Raw genomic sequence first — 22,030 nt, forward strand, 5'->3', positions numbered from 1 at the left:
CCTCCTTAGTTCACCACAGCTGCAAAACTATCCTCCTTAGTTCACCACAGCCTTAAACTATCCTCCTTAGTTCACCACAGCCTTAAACTATCCTCCTTAGTTCACCACAGCCTTAAACTATCATCCTTAGTTCACTACAGCCTTAAACTATCATCCTTAGTTCACTACAGCCTTAAACTATCCTCCTTAGTTCACCACAGCCTCAAACTATCCTACTTATTTCTGCCATAACTCAGCCTGCCATACTAAAACTCCCAGTAAGAGATGGGCTTAGGCTCGCGCTCCACTGGGTATTGGCTTTCTCCTGCACACTGACAGACTGAGCCAGAGCACGACGTTACCACCTCCTCCACCCTCCTCCCCCTTCCTCCTCCTCCACCCTCCTCCCCCTGCCAAAGCCTACTCATAAATCAGTAGAGAAATGCATGTTATTTGCATAAAATTCCCCATCTGTTTGGAGCAAAGCTCTAATGAGTAATGACCAATAGAAATAAACACAGTGTGTCATGCTCAGAGCAACATTCACACACACACATATGTATGTTTGCAAACACACATGTGAAAACACAGCATGAGCTTAGAAAGTAACAAGATCCTTGAGACTCATCTGTTGCAGAGAGACTTTTAGCCAAAGGCCAAACAAATGAAAAAAAAAAAGAAGGTTCCGGAGCTCTACGACATGATTTACTGTAACACAGCTATGAAGGTGACGGAACTGTATGTGAAGCTGAACTGTACGTGAAGCTGAACTGTACTTGAAGCTGAACAGTACGTGAAGCTGAACTTTACTTGAAGCTGAACAGTATGTGAAGCTGAACAGTACGTGAAGGTGAACTGTACTTGAAGCTGAACTGTACTTGAAGCTGAACTGTACTTGAAGCTGAACTGTACTTGTAATGACTACATAATACTGTCACGACTAGCCTGGTTGCCAGTCCGTTTAGCTTACATTCCACACCTTGTACTCCATGTCATATGCCTTTGGCTAGAATGACTGGTACCCAAACTAGCCCATGATCAAGTACGGGACTAAACGTACTTCAATCCTATAGTGCATTCCACAGTCTGTCACCTATCCATCAATTATCCATGTGTGTAGATCCAGGCTGTTTTGATGCTGAATTATCATGAATATGAAATACCTGTGAAAATATATCTACACTAAATATCTGTGAGAAACTGTCCCATTACTGTGATGTACTCCACAAATACCTCAGATTAAATGCAACTGTTGATGCAAGCTGTATTTCTTTTTTTTCTTTTTTTACATTTTAGTCATTTAGCAGACGCTCTTATCCAGAGCGATTTACAGTTAGTGAGTGCATACATTTTCATACTGGCCCCCCGAGGGAATCAAACCCACAACCCTGGCGTTGCAAACGCCATGCTCTACCAACTGAGCTACACGGGACTATATTTATTAACATGCAAAACACACACACAAATAATTAAAAATACTCGCTGGCTTCCCTTGCATTCAATGCTACGGGTGGCAACAATGTTGTACTCTTTCTGACCAGACAGCATCAGATAGATACACTACACATACTGACTTTATAGATTATAATATAGATTATATTATAGATTATATTATAGATTATATTATAGATCGACTTCCACTGCACGCAATCTGGAAAATGTTTAAGTTTATGTAAGTGCAGTTGCGGGCAAATATATTCACACATTGTACTTTTCTTAAATAATTCCCTATTTCTTCAAATAAATAAATTTAAAAAAACATATTTGGCTGCAACTGTACTTACATAAACATTTTCCAGATTGTGTGCAGTGCAGTATTCATCTATATTATAATCTATAATATCATCTATAATGTCATCTATAATATCATCTATTAAGTCGATCTATAATATCATCTATAATTACATTTACATTTACATTTACGTCATTTAGCAGACGCTCTTATCCAGAGCGACTTACAAATTGGTGCATTCACCTTATAGCCAGTGGGATCACCACTTTACAATTTTTTTTTTTTTTTAATTTGGGGGGGGGGGGGGGTGGGGGTAGAAGGATTACTTGATCCTATCCCAGGTATTCCTTAAAGAGGTGGGGTTTCAAATGTCTCCGGAAGGTGGTGAGTGACTCCGCTGTCCTGGCGTCGTGAGGGAGCTTGTTCCACCATTGGGGTGCCAGAGCAGCGAACAGTTTTGACTGGGCTGAGCGGGAACTATGCTACCGCAGAGGAAGGGGAGCCAGCAGGCCAGAGGTGGATGAACGCAATGCCCTCGTTTGGGTGTAGGGACTGATCAGAGCCTGAAGGTACGGAGGTGCCGTTCCCCTCACAGCTCCGTAGGCAAGCACCATGGTCTTGTAACAGATGCGAGCTTCAACTGGAAGCCAGTGGAGTGTGCGGAGGAGCGGGGTGACGTGAGAGAACTTGGGAAGGTTGAAGGTATAATATCATCTATAAAGTCGATCTATAATATCATCTATAATATCATCTATAAAGTCGATCTATAATATCATCTATAAAGTTGATCTATAATATAATCTATAATATAATCTATAATATAATCTATGAAGTTGATCTATAATATAATCTATAATATAATCTATAATATAATCTATAAAGTCGATCGATAATATAATCTATAATATAATCTATAAAATCGATCTATAATATAATCTATAATATAATCTATAATATAATCTATAATATAATCTATAAAGTCGATCTATAATATAATCTATAATATAATCTATAATATAATCTATAAAGTCGATCTATAATATAATCTATAATATAATCTATAAATGGATAACAAAGGAAATACAGCTTTACACTCTTAGAAAAAAATGTTTCCAAAAGGGTTCTTCAGCTGTCCCCATAGGAGAACCCTTTTTGGTTCCAGGAAGAACCCTTTTAGGTTCCACGTAGAACCCTTTTGGGTTCCATGTAGAACCCTCTGAGGAAAGGGTCCTACTTGGACCCCAAAAGGGTTCTACCTGGGACCAAAAAGGGTTCTTTAAAGGGATTTCCTATGGGGACTGCCAAATAACTAGGGGTGTAACGATTCGTTTTAACAACGATTCGATTTGTATCACGATTCGTGGTTGTCGATACGATTCAAGGACGATATTGGTTCATTTAGAACGATACGATCCGAAACGATTCAGTGACTTGAAATCGATTCAGTAACCTTTTAGCCAAAAATTCAACCAGTGTGACTGAAATAAATACCTGGATACTGGACAGTGCAGGTGAAGTTTCCTAGATTCCTGTTTCTTGTAAGGACCGCAATGGTGGCTTGATAATTTCTCGCTCGTAGGCTTCTCCTCTGTCGTCCGCCATGCTATGTTTTGTTGTCTTTGCGCCTTTGCGCTGCTGCTGGCGCGGGGCGATGAATGTCACGGATAGGCAGACTGAATCGAGTAATGTTTAAAGCCTTTATCATTAAAAGTGCTGAGAAAAAACATCCATATAAAGTCTGACGTGCTTAAATCCAATGGGTTATTTCCTAGTATCGATACAATCGATTTATTACTTTTTAAAACGATGTTAGATTGATATATGTTGTCCAAAAGGCCAACTCGCCGAGCACAGATCGATGTAGTTGGATCATAGGAATATAAATCGATACATCGATGTAGTAGATGGATCGTTACACCCCTACAAATAACCCATTTAGGTTCTAGATAGCACCTTTTTTTCTAAGAGTGTAGGGGAGCAAGGAACATAATGTGAGCTTCCCAAATGGCATCATATTCCCTTTAAAGTGCACTACTTTTGACCATTGCCCTATGGGCCTCATCAAAAGTAGCACACTATATAGGGAATAGGGTGCCATTTGGGATGCAATTAATCTCTGTAGCATTACACAATACATCTGACTCACACACAGATGCCTCACGGTGAGTAGGTGTGTCAGGGATTTTATTTCCAGCAGCTTGACATGCTTTACTTTATTGATTTGAATTCCAATGTACTCTGACCTCCCAGGTAAAATAAGGAATACACATTTATTTTTCAAAGAGCAATTCATTACAACGTAATTACCTGTAGTGCTCATTGTAAATATATGCAGTGTGATGCTTCAATTCAGAGAGCAAGGTCTAATAACTGCAAGTATGTTTTTTCACCATAGCCCATTTGGAGAATACGTGAGACACGAACCGAGAGACAAAAGCCGATTCTGCGTTTTTTTCTGCATGGACGTGGCATTACTGCTGTCAATGTTCAAATAGGCTACAAGCACTAATATGCGCTCATAGGGCAGGCTCTTTCACGCTTGCGCGTACACACACAGGCGAAGGGGGAGTGTCATTGTTTACATCATATGGAAAGCCAAAAGGTTCAAATCGTCTTACCCGGAACACATCTTAACACTTGTAATAATCATTTTCCACTTGCTTTTTTCAAGTGTCAAATGTCATTTTCTTTAGATGTGTTTTTTTTTTCACTTGTCCATTGTGCATTTACAGGTGATTTGAATGCTTGTAATGATCATTTTTCACTTGCTTTTTTCAAGTGTCAAAAGTCATTTTTACACGTGTTCTTTACACCTGTCCAATGCGCATTTACAGGTGATTAGAATCCTTGTTATGGTCATTTTTACACATGTTCATTACACCTGTTCAGTGTTCAGTGTTCATTTACAGGTGATTAGAATGCTTGTTATGGACATTTTTACACGTGTTCATTACACCTGTCCAGTGTGCATTTACAGGTGATATTAACGCTCTAACCCAGAGACTCTGTCTAGAGTCTCGCTCCAGAGACTGGGTGGGGCCGACACCAGGGGACGGGGGCCAATGACCGGAAGGCACCAGTACATCCAGCCAGCTCCCTGCACCAGGGAGATGAGGGCAGAGCGCTGAGGTCGACCAAGCAAGGGGGGAAGCCGTCCACCAGAGAAGGGGGCCGACCCCCGCCCGCATCCACCAGGGGGTGCTAGAGAGGGCTGGGGCCAACCCAGGGATGGTGGGGGCGTCCCCTGGAGAGGGGGGCCGACCCCCTGCCCTCGGCCATCAGGCGGCGCCACTACATCAACCCTGCTCTCTGCACCAGAAAGAGTGGGGGAGACGGCCAGAGAGGGATGGTCCAACCCAGGGAGGGGGTGCCGACCGCCGACCACCAGGGGGCGCCACTACATCAAGCCAGCTCCCTGTCCCAGCTATAGAGAGAAATAGTAGTAGTTTTTCTAGGCACTAACTCCGCCATGGTTTGTGAATGGCGTTTTTGTAGGTTTTTTGATTATCGCCGAAAATTACTTTTTGATAAATACAGGCTTAGGAAATGTGATTTTTTAAAGCATTTATATATTGAAAAAAAGCACATAAAGGCTTCATAATTGATGAAGGTCATGTTAAATTACTGATATTATGTCATAGAAGAAAACGTATATGATCTCCTAAGCCCGTCTTATATATTTCAGATAGATTGTAACTTCCATCAATGTAATTGTCTGCATCACTTCCAATCCCCCATGTTTTTTTTTCTCGCAAATATATACACACATACATACATACATACATACACATACATACATATAGACATACATATATACAGTTGAAGTCGGAAGTTTACGTACACCTTAGCCAAATAGATTTAAACTCAGTTTTTCACAATTCCTGACATTTAATCCTAGTAAAAATTCCCTGTCTTAGGTCAGTTAGGATCACCACTTTATTTTAAGAATGTGAAATGTCAGAATAATAGTGGAGAGAATGATTTATTTCAGCTTTAATTTCTTTCATCACATTCCCAGTGGGTCAGAAGTTTACATACACTAAATTAGTATTTGGTAGCATTGCCTTTAAATTGTTTAACTTGGGTCAAACGTTTTGGGTAGCCTTCCACAAGCTTCCCACAATAGGTTGGGTGAATTTTGGCCCATTCCTCCTGACAGAGCTGGTGTAACTGTCAGGTTTGTAGGCCTCCTGGCTCGCACACGCTTTTTCAGTTCTGCCCACACATTTTCTATAGGATTGAGGTCAGGGCTTTGTGATGGCCACTCCAATACCTTGACTTTGTTGTCCTTAAGCCATTTTGCCACAACTTTGGAAGTATGCTTGGGGTCATTGTCCATTTGGAAGACGCATTTGCGACCAAGCTTTAACTTCCTGACTGATGTCTTGAGATGTTGCTTCAATATATCCACATAATTTTCCTTCCTCATGATACCATCTATTTTTTGAAGTGCACCAGTCCCTCCTGCAGCAAAGCACCCCCACAGCATGATGCTGCCACACCCGTGCTTCACGGTTGGGATGGTGTTCTTCGGCATGCAAGTTCCCCCTTTTTCCTCCAAACATAACGATGGTCATTATGGCCAAACAGTTCTATTTTTGTTTCATCAGACCAGAGGACATTTCTCCAAAAAGTACAAGCTTTGTCCCCATGTGCAGTTGCAAAGCGTAGTCTGGCTTTTATATGGCGGTTTTGGAGCAGTGGCTTCTTCCTTGCTGAGCGGCCTTTCAGGTTATGTCGATATAGGACTCGTTTTACTGTGGATATAGATACTTTTGTACCTGTTTCCTCCAGCATCTTCACAGGGTCCTTTGCTGTTGTTCTGGGATTGATTTGCACTTTTCACACCAAAGTACGTTCATCTCTAGGAGACAGAATGCGTCTCCTTCCTGAGCGGTATGACGGCTGCGTGGTCCCATGGTGTTTATACTTGCGTACTATTGTTTGTACAGATGAACGTGGTACCTTCAGGCTTTTGGAAATTGCTCCTAAGGATGAACCAGTCTTGGCTGATTTCTTTTGATTTTCCCATGATGTCAAGCAAAGAGGCACTGAGTTTGAAGGTAGGCCTTGAAATACATCCACAGGTACACCTCCAATTGACTCAAATGATGTCAATTAGCCTATCGGAAGCTTTTAAAGCCATGACATCATTTTCTGGAATTTCCCAAGCTGTTTAAAAGCACAGTCAACTTAGTGTATGTAAACTTCTGACCCACTGGAATTGTGATACAGTGAATTATAAGTGAAATAATCTGTCTGTAAACAATTGTTAGAAAAATTACTTGTGTCATGCACAAAGTAGATGTCCTAACCGACTTGCCAAAACTATAGTTTGTTAACAAGAAATTTGTGGAGTGGTTGAAAAACGAGCAAAATCTGCAGAGCTGGGAAGATTGTATCCACCATATAAATAACATTATATTGGTAGCAAGAATTTTATATAATAATTTAAATAGAAAAATTATAAGTTTTGAATCCGATGTCATTTTGCGTATTAGTTCATAAACACTATGCCATGGGATCGGTTCGTCAAAAATCTCTTCCCAACTATTTTGCAATCTATATGGGACGGCTGTCAATCCTTTGGTCCTTAAATGAAACTGGTCTACTTTGTTATTTATCACAGTTCTTTAACCAATTATGTTTTTTAATGCGGCCGACAGACAAGTTCCTTACATTTTCCCCCTTCCACTTTCCTCTTCCATTTTTGCAGTAATGCTGCAATTATTTGGTTGTAATTTTGGGTAGAGCAGTCATTTCCATATGTTTTTGTTAGCTGCATGTGTGAAATAACACCACCAGTCCTACCGGTGATATAATTTACTAAGATAATACCTTTTTTAAACATTTTGTCAAAAAAAATGTTTTTTATCAATTAGTATATTTGAGTTTAACCACAGTATTTGTTGCATTATTTGTTCTGTCGTTTCTGGAGGATTACATTGAAATTGTAACCAACTTTCTATGGCTTGTTTTAGAAATAGTGATATTTGGGAGATTATTTCCTTTTCAAATAACTGAAAGTGTGAGGTTGTAATCTGAATAAAGGGAAAAAGGCAATTCTTGAACATTGGGTGAGACAATCTTACTAATTTGCTAGAGAACCAGTTTGGATTTAAGTATAACTTTTGTATGACTGAAGCTTTTAGTGATAGGTCTAATGCTTTAATATTTAATAATTTCTGTCCTCTGAATTCATATTCATTATATAAATAGGCCCGTTTAATTTTGTCTGGCTTGCCGTTCCAAATAAAATTGAATATTTTTTTCTCATATAATTTAAAAAACTGTTCGCTAGGCGTAGGCAAGACCATAAGCAAATAGGTGAACTGGGATAATACTAAAGAGTTAATCAAAGTGATTTTTCCACAAATTGACAGGTATTTACCTTTCCATGGTAGCAAGATCTTATCTATTTTTGCTAACTTTCTATTAAAATGTATTGGAGTGAGATCATTTATTTCATTTGGGATATGTATTCCGAGTATATCCACATCACCATCAGACCATTTTATTGGTAAACTACATGTAATGTAAAAAAATTATTTTTTAGCGATCCAATACGTAATATAGTACATTTGTCATAATTTGGTTGTAATCCAGAGAGGTTAGAAAATGTATCTAGATCCTCTATGAGGCTGTGGAGGGATTCAAGTTGTGGATTTAAAAGAAAACATGAATCATCAGCGTACAATGACACTTTTGTTTTTAAGCCCTGGATTTCTAATCCTTTGATTTTATTGTTGGATCTGATTTTAATAGCTAACATCTCGATGGCCACAATAAATAGATATGCCGATAGTGGACAACCTTGTTTTACTCCTCTTGACAGGTTAAAACGTTCATCCACCTCTGGCCTGCTGGCTCCCCTTCCTCTGCGGAAGCATAGTTCCCGCTCAGCCCAGTCAAAGCTGTTCGCTGCTCTGGCACCCCAATGGTGGAACAAGCTCCCTCACGACGCCAGGACAGCGGAGTCACTCACCACCTTCCGGAGACATTTGAAACCCCACCTCTTTAAGGAACACCTGGGATAGGATAAAGTAATCCTTCTACCCCCCCCCCCCCCCCCAAAAAAAAAAAAAGTATAATTGTAAAGTGGTTATCCCACTGGCTATAGGGTGAATGCACCAATTTGTAGTCGCTCTGGATAAGAGCATCTGCTAAATGACTAAAATGTAAAATGTGATAAATAGCCATTATTTACTATTTTACTCCTAGGGTTACTATACATGATTTTAACCCATTTTATAAGAGATTCTCCAAAATTGAAATGCTCCAGGCATTTATATATAAACCCCAGTCGTACTTTATCAAATGCCTTTTCGAAGTCTGCTATGAATAGCAGGCCTGGTTTCCCAGATTTTTCATTGTGTTCTATTGTTTCCAGTACTTGCCTTATATTATCTCCAATTCCTAAGCACGTCTTCACCTGACCTTACTTTCAGCGTTTTGTCATATTTCTGCCATTATTACATCTACATTTTAGTATTTAAGCGGACGCTCTGGTAATATTTTGCTAAATACATATACTGTAACTCACATCTCTGGACTATCTTTTAGCATTTTCAGTCTTTGTTGGTCTCATTACACCAATATCATATTCCTTTATGGCTTTGAAAAATCTATTAAGTTCTTTCCACATTGAAATGAATGGCGGCCAAATTGAAAATAGGCTGCTCTGATTGATTTTACACTAAATCTGTGATGACTCTATGAAACTTTTCCAATGGGTCGCCTTGTTCTGTGGGAAGTTTGGTGTCGTTTTCATCTAGGGTACCATGTGATAATAAAGCACATCCCAATGCTGTTCCATTCTGTCTCATCAATATACCCCAAACTGCATACAGGTACTGTATGACCTTTGACCCCCCCCCAAGGTGGACCCATTGAGATGTCATTTTCAAATTATTTCATACCTTATTTCATACCTTATTTCGTGGTCCTCTGTAGCTCAGCTGGTAGAGCACGGCGCTTGTAACGCCAAGGTAGTGGGTTCGATCCCCGGGACCACCCGTACACAAAAATGTATGCACGCATGACTGTAAGTCGCTTTGGATAAAAGCGTCTGCTAAATGGCATATTTTATACCTCAAGTTAATAACATATCAATTGCCTTATTTTGCAAAGATTGTTCCATGATAATACATTAATTTCTATTGTGTGGATATCAACAATTTTACCTCTGAAGTAACAAGCTATAAGTCCATGTGAAAACAAATCCCCTCCATCGTGTATTCATTATTTTATAGATATTTATATGTTCCTCAAGCCTTTGTCTTGAATAGTGACGTCCTGCTCGTTGTAATGACACTATATATCCACTAGATGAAGGTGTTTTGACTAAAGTACCTACTGTTCCAAAACCCCAGCTGTTTGAATATTAGATTCATGTATTAATAGTCACTACCCTTTCCAGGCCACAAAGCCTGGATGAAAATATTGTTTCTACAAAGGAATGAATAAACTGTTGAGGAGTGGTGGAAGGACCTGGGTCATTCCAAAGCGCATTTATTCTGGAACAGAGTGATACATCAAATCAAATCAAGCTTTATTTATACAGCACATTTCAGACATGAATGCAACACAATGCACTTCATAGGAAAAAAACTATGAAAATAAAACCTGAAATAGTTACTACACAAGAAACAAAAACAAGATCCCTTTTAAATATGTCCACAGGCAGTCAGTGCAGAGACTTTAAAACCGGTGTAATGTGTGCTCTCCGTCTGGTCTTGGTCAGTACCCGTGCTGCAGCATTCTGTATGTTTTGCAGTTGACCAATGGCTTTCTTGGCTAGACCAGACAGGAGAGCATTACAGTAGTCAAGCCTTCTTGTAATAAAAGCATGGATGAGTCTCTCTGCATCAGCCTGAGAGAGAAACGGACGCACCTTGGCAATGTTCCTCAGGTGGTAAAAAGCTGTTTCGGTCACATTCGTAATGTGTGACTTGAAATTGAGTTCAGAATCTAAAATAACACCTGGGTTTTTTACCTGCTGTTTTATCTTTATTGCCTGTGAATTAAAAATGTGCGGCCAGATTCTCTCTCTGTTGCTTTGGCTCCAATCAGAAGTACCTCGGTCTTGCCTTGATTTAGCTGGAGGAAGTTGTGAGCCATCCAAGTATTTAAATACTTTGTGTGTTTGCTTTATCAACAAAGTAGCATAACAATGGTTGGGACTGTGAAAACCATGACAAATATTAACAGGCTACATATATGTCCTGAGCTAATTATTCAAGCCATTGCACAAAATAAAAATAGGGAATAGGCATTTTTTATTATTATTCATAGATGATTAATAAGCCCAAACAGGAAGCATTAAAAAGGAAAGAAATTTATTTTAACAAGGCACACCTGTTAATTGAAATGCATTCCAGGTGATTACCTCATGAAGCTGGTTGAGAGAATGCCAAGAGTGTGCAAAGCTGTCATAAAGGCAAAGGGTGGCTATTTGAAGAATCTCAAATATGAAATATATTTTGATTTGTTTAACACTTTCTTGGTTACTACATGATTCCATATGTGTTATTTTATAGTTTTGATGTCTTCACTATTATTCTACAATGTAAAAAAATAAAGAAAAACCCTTGAATGAGACCTTCTCCACTGCGGTCCCGTCAATGTGGATAGGGGGCTGCTCCCTGAAGTCCACGATCAGCTCCTTCGTTTTGTTGAGTGAGAGGTTATTTTCCTGGCACCACTCCGCCAGGGCCCTCACCTCCTCCCTGTAGGCTGTCTCGTCGTTGTTGGTAATCAGGCCTACTACTGTTGTGTCGTCAGCAAACTTGACGATTGAGTTGGAGGCGTGCATGGCCACGCAGTCATGGGTGAACAGGGAGTACAGGAGGGGGCTGAGCACGCACCCTTGGGGGGCCCCTGAGTTGAGGATCAGCGAAGTGGAGGTGTTGTTTCCTAACTTCACCACCTGGGGGTGGCCCTTCAGGAAGTCCAAGAACTACTTGCGCTGGGTGGGGTTCAGACATTTACATTTTAGTCATTTAGCAGACGCTCTTATCCAGAGCGACTTACAGTTAGTGCATACATTATTTTTTTATTTTTTCATACCCCCTGTGGGAATCGAACCCACAACCCCAACTACCAACTGAGCTACATCCCTGCTGACCATTCCCGGTGCGCAAAAACCACTGCCAATTGCGCACCGCCCCATGTGTCTCCTGGTCGCGGCCGGCTACGCCAGAGCCTGGATTCGAACCAGGATCTCTAGTGGCATAGCTAGCACTGCAATGCAGTGCCTTAGACCACTGCGCCACTCGGGAGTACACAATGCAGGACAAGGACAAACATGATAATATCTTTTCTTCTTCATTTGAGTCACTGTAAGCATCCCACATTAGTTCAACTTATTTGTCCACTTTCGGGGTGGCAAAGTTTTATGATGATTTTCACGAAGTTCCATGTCTGTGGGTCATATTGTGGTATGATAACCACTTATGGGAGGTAGCTAAATTATTATTGTTATTATTAAATGTTTTATTGTTTCACTCGCATGCACTGTTGAAGCTCGGAGCTTAAGTATTTTTCACTGTACCCTGCAATTACACCTGAGACCCTGTGCATGTGAGTAATCTAAATGTGGCATTGGCATTGGTTATTTGGGTCAAGCGGATAGAGGGTATGAAATGTAATTTTGTATTATCAGGGAACAATCATTGTAAAATAAAATATTATTGGTCACATGCGCAGAATACGACAGGTGCAGACTTTACTGTGAAATGTTGACATACGAGCCCATTTCCCATCAAAGCAGAATATTACCAGAGCATCTGCTAAATTACTCAAATGTAAATGTACAGTAAATAAATGGTAGAAATATGACATATGACAAAACACCAAAAAGAAGGTCGGAGGTTAAGACAGGCTTAGGAGATCTTTTACGTTTTCTTATATGAGATAATATTAGTAATTTCACATGACCTTTATGAATTATGAAGCCTTTCTTTGCTTTATGTGCTTTTTTAAATACATGAATGTGAAAAAAAATCACAAGATATGACGTTCGCTGATTAACATTATCTCATAGAGCAAAACGTATAACATCTTCTAAGTCTGCATTTACCAAATACGTTTTCAGCAATTATCAAAAAACCCTACAAAAACGGCATTCATTACCCCATAGGCTGTCGAACGAACCATGGCGGGGTTAGTGCCTACAAAAAGACACCATTACTATTTCTCTATATAGCTGGGGCAGGGAGCTGGCTGACTCCCGAGTGGCGCAGTGGTCTAAGGTACTGCATCGCAGTGCTAGCTGTGCCACTAGAGATCCTCGTTCGAGTCCAGGCTCTGTCGCGACCGGGAGACCCATGGGCGCGCACAATTCATCCAGCGTCGTCCAAGGTAGGGGAGGGTTTGGCCAGCAGGGATGTGGGTTCGTTTCCCGCGGGGGGGCAGTATGAAAAAAACAAGTATGCTTTCACTAACTGTAAGTCGCTCTGGATAAAATGACTAAAATGTAGTGGTGCCCCCTGGTGGCCTTGCCTGTGGTTGGGCCCTCTCTCCAGTGGTCAGCCCCCACTCCCTGGGTTGGCCCATTCCTTTCTGGCAGTCCATCCCATCCCTTTTCCTGGTGCAGGGAGGATGTAGTGGCGCCACCTGGTGGTCGGGGGCAGGGGATCGGCCCCCCACTCCCTGGGTTGGCCCACCCCTTTCTGGCCCTCTCCCCCCCTTTCTCTGGAGCTGGGTGGATGTAGTGAAGCCCCCAGTAGCCCTGGGCGGGGGTCGGCCCCCCTCCCTGGGTTGGCCTCAGCTCTCTCTGGCCCTCACCCCCGATATCCCTGGTGCAGGGAGCTGGCTGGATGTACTGGTGCCCCCTGGTGTCCATGGGCAGGGGTAGGCACCCTTCTCCGGGGGTCGGGCCCCCCTCCCTGGGTCAGCGTCAGCCCTCTCTGGCCCTCTCCCCCACATCACTGGGGAAGGGAGCTGGCTGGATGTAGTTGCGCCCCCTGGTTGCTTTGGCCAGGGCGTCCCGTCCCTGGGGGTCGGCCTACCCAGTAACTGGAGCGAGACTTTAGACAGTCTCTGGGTTAGAGCGTTAACATCACCTGTAAATGCACACTGGACAGGTGTAATGAACACGTGTAAAAAAATGACCATAGCACGCGTTCTAATCACCTGTAAATGCACACTGAACAGGTGTAATGAACAGGTGTAAAAAAATGCCCATAGCACGCGTTCTAATCACCTGTAAATGCACACTGAACAGGTGTAATGAACACGTGTAAAAAAATGCCCATAGCACGCGTTCTAATCACCTGTAAATGTGTAACAGTGTTGCTTCTGTCCCTCTCCTCGCCCCTACCTGGGCTTGAACCAGGGACCCTCTGCACACATCGACAACAGTCACCCTCGAAGCACCATTACCCGTCGCTACACAAAAGCTGCGGCCCTTGCAGAGCAAGGGAAACAACTACTTCAAGGTCTCAGAACGAGTGGCGTCACCGATTGAAATGATACTAGTACGCACCGCTAACTAGCTAGCCATTTCGCACACTTGTTAAATGCACACTGGACAGGTGTGAAGAACACATGTAAAAATGACTTTTGACACTTGATAAAAGCATGTGAAAAAGGATCATAACAGGTGTTCAAATCAACTGTAAACGCACACTGGACAGGTCATGTGTACAAAAAAAGACATTAGACACTTGAAAAAAAGCTAGTGAAAAATTATCATTACAAGTGTTAAGACGTGTTCCGGGGTAAGACGATTTGAACCTTTTGGCTTTCCATAACCCAACGGTTCTGCTGGCTCTGGTGATAGGCTACTCGGAGGGATGCGAGGATGAGAGGAGGACAGACAAAATAGGAAACCGGTGGATGTCCGTGAATAGTAAGTACATTAATGCAAGCGCAAGACTATTGTTAATGCTTTTATATCAGATGAACACACGGAAATGGTAGCCTATAGCCGAATATAAGCCATTCACGTTCATAGTTTTTTTAGTCGCGTCTGTCTCATTTTCTATTGAAACGTCATTGATTTATTGTGATGTTTTTTTATGCCCACGACGACATAGATGCGGTGCCCTGTGTTATCGCGCTGTTATTATAGGCCTGTGGCAATACATCGCTAATACATACAGTATGTCAATACATTGGTAAACAAAAAATTATGACATTTCAGTTTGAATTGTTATGATGTCAGTGTGATTTCAAATCCCTAACAGTCATTTTCATTTTGCACAAAAAACGTCCAAAACATGCCAAATATTAGACATGGAAACAAATCAATTAAGATGACAGTCATGCTACTTTCTGTGTCAGACAGACTTGAGGCCTCTGCATCAAGGGAGACCTTTTATTTAAATCATAAAACAGCAGCTAATAACAACAAGATGCAACTTTCTTATGCATAACAAATGACATGCACAGTTGACATGATTTCTCCATCCTTTCCCCTAGGCAAAACCCCTCAGGCTCCTCAAAAGACTGATATGTCATTGGTCCAATGGGGTGTGACAATGCAGGCGCAGAGGTTGGCCAGGTGAGATCTAAGACTCGCCCACTGTGTGTCCTACTTCTCCTGCAGAGGAAGAGGCATCTGTATAAAAAAAAGACCCCAACAATTCTGCTGAAGCAAATCATCTGAAGTGATTTAAAGAAAATGACGGAAAATCAAGCAAATGGGTGCTGGTAGTGAATGCCTCGTCAAACCACCTCAACCTTCCCCTTGAGAGAGGATTGGACCTCCTGCTGGTTCCTTGACATCTGGCGGATTCTTTTCATAGATCTCACGTATTTGGTACATTGCAATCAACCCCGGGTCTCCTGCTGGCCCACCCACCCATTAGACCAAGAGGACATCCAGGTCTCCTGCTGGCCCACCCACCCATTAGACCAAGAGGACATCCAGGTCTCCTGCTGGCCCACCCACCCATTAGACCAAGAGGACATCCAGGTCTCCTGCTGGCCCACCCACCCATTAGACCAAGAGGACATCCAGGTCTCCTGCTGGCCCACCCACCCATTAGACCAAGAGGACATCCAGGTCTCCTGCTGGCCCACCCACCCATTAGACCAAAGGTCAGAGGGCAACATCAGGGTTAGGGTTACGACATCAGGCCTTACAAGTCTCAGTAAGGGATATCTCTCCAAATCACCTCTGAAACACAGTCCCACCCCCGCGCTACCCCCCGCTGAGAGGGGGAACCTGGTCTGTCTCTGTCCGAGAGGACCCAAGACCCAGAGTTCCACAGTTTGGGTCTCTCCCTCCTCTGTCTCTGTCTGAGGAGAACCGGGTCTGTCCCTCCCCTGCTTAGTAGGGGGAACAAGAGGAGGCACCATGGGGTGTGGCGGCAGCAGGACTGATGCTCTGGAGCCCAGGTACCTGGATAGCTGGACCAAGGAGACAGAGTCTACCTGGCTGACCAGTACAGACAACGACATCCCCCTCTCCTCAATACAGAGTATCGATATCCCTTCTGAGAACTCATCTGAAAGCTTAGTCTCTGAGAAAAACATCACCCCTGGTAAGAGAACCTACCTGGTTTGGCTTTAGGCTGCATCTGAAATGCCATTCTATTTGCTATATAGATCTCTGGTCCGAAGCAGGGCACTGTGTAGGGCACACGTGTCAAACTCATTCCACGGAGGGCCGAGTGTCTGCAGGTTTTCACTCCTCCCTTGTACTTGATTGATGAATTAAGGTCACTGATTATTAAGGACCTCCCCTCACCTGGTTGTCTAGGTCACTGATTAGCAAGGAACTCCCCTCACCTGGTTGTCTAGGTCACTGATTAGCAAGGAACTCCCCTCACCTGGTTGTCTAGGTCACTGATTATTAAGGACCTCCCCTCACCTGGTTGTCGAGGTCACTGATTATTAAGGAACTCCCCTCACCTGCATTGTCTAGGTCACTGATTAGTAAGGAACTCCCCTCACCTGGTTGTCTAGGTCACTGATTAGTAAGGAACTCCCCTCACCTGGTTGTTTAGGTCACTGATTAGTAAGGAACTCCCCTCACCTGGTTGTCTAGGTCACTGATTATTAAGGACCTCCCCTCACCTGGTTGTCTAGGTCACTGATTATTAAGGACCTCCCCTCACCTGGTTGTCTAGGTCACTGATTAGTAAGGAACTCCCCTCACCTGGTTGTCTAGGTCACTGATTAGTTAGGAACTCCCCTCACCTGGTTGTCTAGGTCACTGATTAGTAAGGAACTCCCCTCACCTGGTTGTTTAGGTCACTGATTAGTAAGGAACTCCCCTCACCTGGTTGTCTAGGTCACTGATTACTAAGGACCTCCCCTCACCTGGTTGTCTAGGTCACTGATTATTAAGGACCTCCCCTCACCTGGTTGTCTAGGTCACTGATTAGTAAGGAACTCCCCTCACCTGGTTGTCTAGGTCACTGATTAGTTAGGAACTCCCCTCACCTGGTTTTCTAGGTCACTGATTAGTAAGGAACTCCCCTCACCTGGTTGTTTAGGTCACTGATTAGTAAGGAACTCCCCTCATCTGGTTGTTTAGGTCACTGATTATTAAAGACCTCCCCTCACCTGGTTGTCTAGGTCTTAATTGAAAGGAAAAACCTAAAACCAGCAGACACTAGGCCAAATTAATTTGAAGCCAGCAAAGGTTGAAAACATTGCCAAAGGGCCTCTAGTTGCCATGGAAATGCCATGGAAAAGTCTTTTAGTGGCCGCTATAAGGGAGATCCATTATCAACCATTATCATATGTAACAAGAAAGCAATGTTTAGGCTGCATGAATCATTCACTCAGTGCAGATATAACTAACCTATGCATCGAGCACTGGTATTTCAACTAGCTCTCACAGCCTCACATCAGAATTAGACATTCATCCATGTTTTCTCAAACGTTAAATTTAGAAGTTGTTCTAAACGTCAAATTTCAAAGTGTTTAAGGTTAAGTTTAGGCATTAACTCAGAAATCTTAAGTTTAGGCATTAACTCAGAAATCTTAAGTTTAGGCATTAACCCTGAATGGTTAAAGTAAGGGTTAAGGTTTGGGATAGACTTAAAACAAAAATCTAAAAAAACAACTTTCTATTGCTGGAGTTGAACATGCAACCTTTAGCAACTGAGGCAGATGCTTATGCCCATCTGCCATGCCTGCCCACAATGCCCTGGCAATACCGAAACCTACTTGAAGGTAACAGCGCTCACTGTTGCCTCTAGTGGCCGGTTTCCACATCATCTCCCGACATCCTCAGACATGGATGGACGTTCGAATACTGACTTGTATCACATGTGACCTGGCTGGGTATTTATTGAAAATTACTTTTTCTCAGAATAAAATAAATACATGTATGCTGCCCTTTGTATCTCTTGTTTCAGTCGGTGGTAAATCTGTTTGGTGAATCTGTTTGGTGAATCTGTTTGTTGAACCTGTTTTGGTGAACCTGTTTGGTGAACCTGTTTGCCAGTCTGCCATAAGGAGATACAACGCAGACATGAGCGATACAGTAGCCTACGCTTGTGATGGGTTCCTGCTTACAAACACCAGAGAAAAACATTGAATCCACTGGAGTAAAAACGTGTTCTGTTGATGCATCATCCATACCTCTGAGCCTTAAGCAGATCTAGACCTCGGAGCTAGATGTATTCATTTATTCTATTGTATTATTCCCCTCTAATCAGGGACTGATTTTAGACCTGGGACACCAGGTGGGTGCAATTAATTATCAGGTAGAACAGAAAACCAGAAGGCTCCGGACCTGCTAGGGTAAGATTTCAATTCACCTGAGATTCGAGTGTAATCACTGCATACAGAACCCAATCATCACCTCATCACAAGACTACTAGATAAAGGGGGACATTAAAGTTGTTTTCTTCTAGATGCAGATTTCTTTGAAGACGGCCTGCCCGCCCCAGCCCAGGCCTATCTGAAGGTGTGCTCTGACATGTCTGAAGCTGACCTGAACAATGTAAAGCCGAGTGCCCACCCTGCAATACTTCCCGCCCACCACCAGGAGGCGCTGCAGCCCTCACCTGTCACCACAGTACAGAGAAGGAGCGTCCTACTCACTGAGGAAATAGTAAGTCAAGCAACTCTATCCACTGAGGGACTAGCAAGTCAACTCTATCCACTCAGGGAATAGTAAGTTCATGGGTGAATCTCCAAAGTATTTTCCTCAATTCTCTCTCATCTCCTTCTCAAAATGGGAAGCAGTAAGAGCATTGGAGGAGAAGGTCCTTGATCTGATCCACTCCTCTCTTCCCTCTGAAGTTGAAGAGGCAAGGATGAGATTTACCCACAATGTTCAAGCACAAGGCAATGTAATAAAGCATTCTTGTTTCGGTAACACTTGAAGTGTACCTACATAGTCACTTCATAACACATTCATAACCTGTACATACCACATTCATAAGCAATACATTTCATAACTTTTGTCAACAACCACAAATTGATATTTTTTTCGTTATGGCTTGCTTATATAAAGTGTTTTTTTCCTATAATGGTGACTAACCATTCTTTCTTCGGTAACAATTGAAGAGTACCTACATAACACAACACATTCATACCACATATATACCACATTCATACCACATTCATACCACATATATACCACATATATACCACATTCCTACCAAATTCATACCACAAATATACCACATTCATACCACATATATACCACATTCATACACATATATACCACATATACCACATATATACCACATTCATACCACATATATACCACATTCATACCACAAATATACCACATATATAGCACATTCATACCACAAATATACCACATTCATACCATATATATACCACATTCATACCACATACAGTGGGGAGAACAAGTATTTGATACACTGCCAATTTTGCAGGTTTTCCTACTTACAAAGCATGTAGAGGTCTGTAATTTTTATCATAGGTACACTTCAACTGTGAGAGACGGAATCTAAAACAAAAATCCAGAAAATCACATTGTATGATTTTTAAGTAATTAATTTGCATTTTATTGCATGACATAAGTATTTGATACATCACAAAAGCAGAACTTAATATTTGGTACAAAAACCTTTGTTTGCAATTACAGAGATCATACGTTTCCTGTAGGTCTTGACCAGGTTTGCACACACTGCAGCAGGGATTTTGGCCCACTCCTCCATACAGACCTTCTCCAGATCCTTCAGGTTTCGTGGGTGTCGCTGGGCAATACGGACTTTCAGCTCCCTCCAAAGATTTTCTATTGGGTTCAGGTCTGGAGACTGGCTAGGCCACTCCAGGACCTTGAGATGCTTCTTACGGAGCCACTCCTTAGTTGCCCTGGCTGTGTGTTTCGGGTCGTTGTCATGCTGGAAGACCCAGCCACGACCCATCTTCAATGCTCTTACTGAGGGAAGGAGGTTGTTGGCCAAGATCTCGCGATACATGGCCCCATCCATCCTCCCCTCAATACGGTGCAGTTGTCCTGTCCCCTTTGCAGAAAAGCATCCCCAAAGAATGATGTTTCCACCTCCATGCTTCACGGTTGGGATGGGGTTCTTGGGGTTGTACTCATCCTTCTTCTTCCTCCAAACACGGCGAGTGGAGTTCAGACCAAAAAGCTCTATTTTTGTCTCATCAGACCACATGACCTTCTCCCATTCCTCCTCTGGATCATCCAGATGGTCATTGGCAAACTTCAGACGGGCCTGGACATGCGCTGGCTTGAGCAGGGGGACCTTGCGTGCGCTGCAGGATTTTAATCCATGACGACGTAGTGTGTTACTAATGGTTTTCTTTGAGACTGTGGTCCCAGCTCTCTTCAGGTCATTGACCAGGTCCTGCCGTGTAGTTCTGGGCTGATCCCTCACCTTCCTCATGATCATTGATGCCCCACGAGGTGAGATCTTGCATGGAGCCCCAGACCGAGGGTGATTGACTGTCATCTTGAACTTCTTCCATTTTCTAATAATTGCGCCAACAGTTGTTGCCTTCTCACCAAGCTGCTTGCCTATTGTCCTGTAGCCCATCCCAGCCTTGTGCAGGTCTACAATTTTATCCCTGATGTCCTTACACAGCTCTCTGGTCTTGGCCATTGTGGAGAGGTTGGAGTCTGTTTGATTGAGTGTGTGGACAGGTGTATTTTATACAGGTAACAAGTTCAAACAGGTGCAGTTAATACAGGTAATGAGTGGAGAACAGGAGGGCTTCTTAAAGAAAAACTAACAGGTCTGTGAGAGCCGGATTTCTTACTGGTTGGTAGGTGATCAAATACTTATGTCTTGCAATAAAATGCAAATTAATTACTTAAAAATCATACAATGTGATTTTCTGGATTTTTGTTTTAGATTCCGTCTCTCACAGTTGAAGTGTACCTATGATAAAAATTACAGACCTCTACATGCTTTGTAAGTAGGAAAACCTGCAAAATCAGCAGTGTATCAAATACTTGTTCTCCCCACTGTATATACCACATATATACCACATTCATACCACATATATTCCACATATATACCACATTCATAAAGAGTTACCCTTGTTCCCCTCACAGACTAAATGGCAAGACAACAGGATGTCCACTAAGCAGGTAACCATCACAGTGACACAGAGCATCAGACACGTGGACAAGAGTGGGAAGATCAAGGAGAAGTCCCTCACCACCTTCGAGGTCATGAAGCCAGTGGAGGGCCTGCAGGATGTGACTGGAGGACGTTGTAGGAACATTAGGGAATGACGCTGAGGTCTGAGGGGTACAGGACCAAGACGATGACGCAATGTGGTTTGGAAAGGCGATGAACACTGTGAGAAAGACCGTATCACTGAATGGACTTTACTTTGAGGGGGAGAGAGACAATGACATGATTATAGAGATAGAGGTTTGAATCCGTGGCACAACTGGTCCGCTATCTTGCCTGGGACCAGACCTGATAAGCGAGATATCTCTATGGACACTGGTCCGCCATCTTGCCTGGGACCAGACCTGATAAGCGAGATATCTCTATGGACACCGCCATCTTGCCTGGGACCAGACCTGATAAGCGAGATATCTCTATGGACACGACACCAAATTATGTTTGCACGACATTTATGATGAGAGAGTTTGTGACTTTGTCTAAAGAAGATTAATGCTTTTAATAAGCTGGGCTTTGGGACCAAGATGTTTATATATTGAAGACACAACATAAACTAATGTTCCTGAATAGGAAACATGTCTTGAAGTTAGCTAGTTTTGTAATGTTACTGTATATGTTTAGTATTTCTATGGGCAAATCGTTGGGCAGTGTTTGTTTGGTCTTGATGGATAAAAAAAACGTTTTTAGATTACGACGTTTACAAGAAGGTACGTCTTCTAATGAATAGGCACTTTTTGTGAACAAAACTTTATGAACTAGCTAGTGACTT

General features: G+C 42.4%; 1 protein-coding gene across 1 annotated transcript; it reads left to right on the forward strand.

Annotated features, from left to right (window-relative positions):
- Nucleotides 1-16,016: 16,016 nt before the first annotated feature.
- LOC311114493 (brain and acute leukemia cytoplasmic protein-like) lies at nucleotides 16,017-21,362 on the forward strand (the record flags this gene model as incomplete). The annotated part of the gene is made up of 3 exons (XM_084189733.1): nucleotides 16,017-16,203; nucleotides 18,532-18,731; nucleotides 21,180-21,362. The coding sequence occupies 3 exons, from the start codon at nucleotides 16,017-16,019 to the stop codon at nucleotides 21,360-21,362; spliced, it is 570 nt and encodes a 189-aa protein (XP_084045859.1).
- Nucleotides 21,363-22,030: the final 668 nt, after the last annotated feature.

This window comes from Coregonus lavaretus (genome assembly GCF_964263955.1).
Source record: "Coregonus lavaretus genome assembly, contig: HAP1_SCAFFOLD_416, whole genome shotgun sequence".
Lineage (NCBI taxonomy): Eukaryota > Metazoa > Chordata > Actinopteri > Salmoniformes > Salmonidae > Coregonus > Coregonus lavaretus.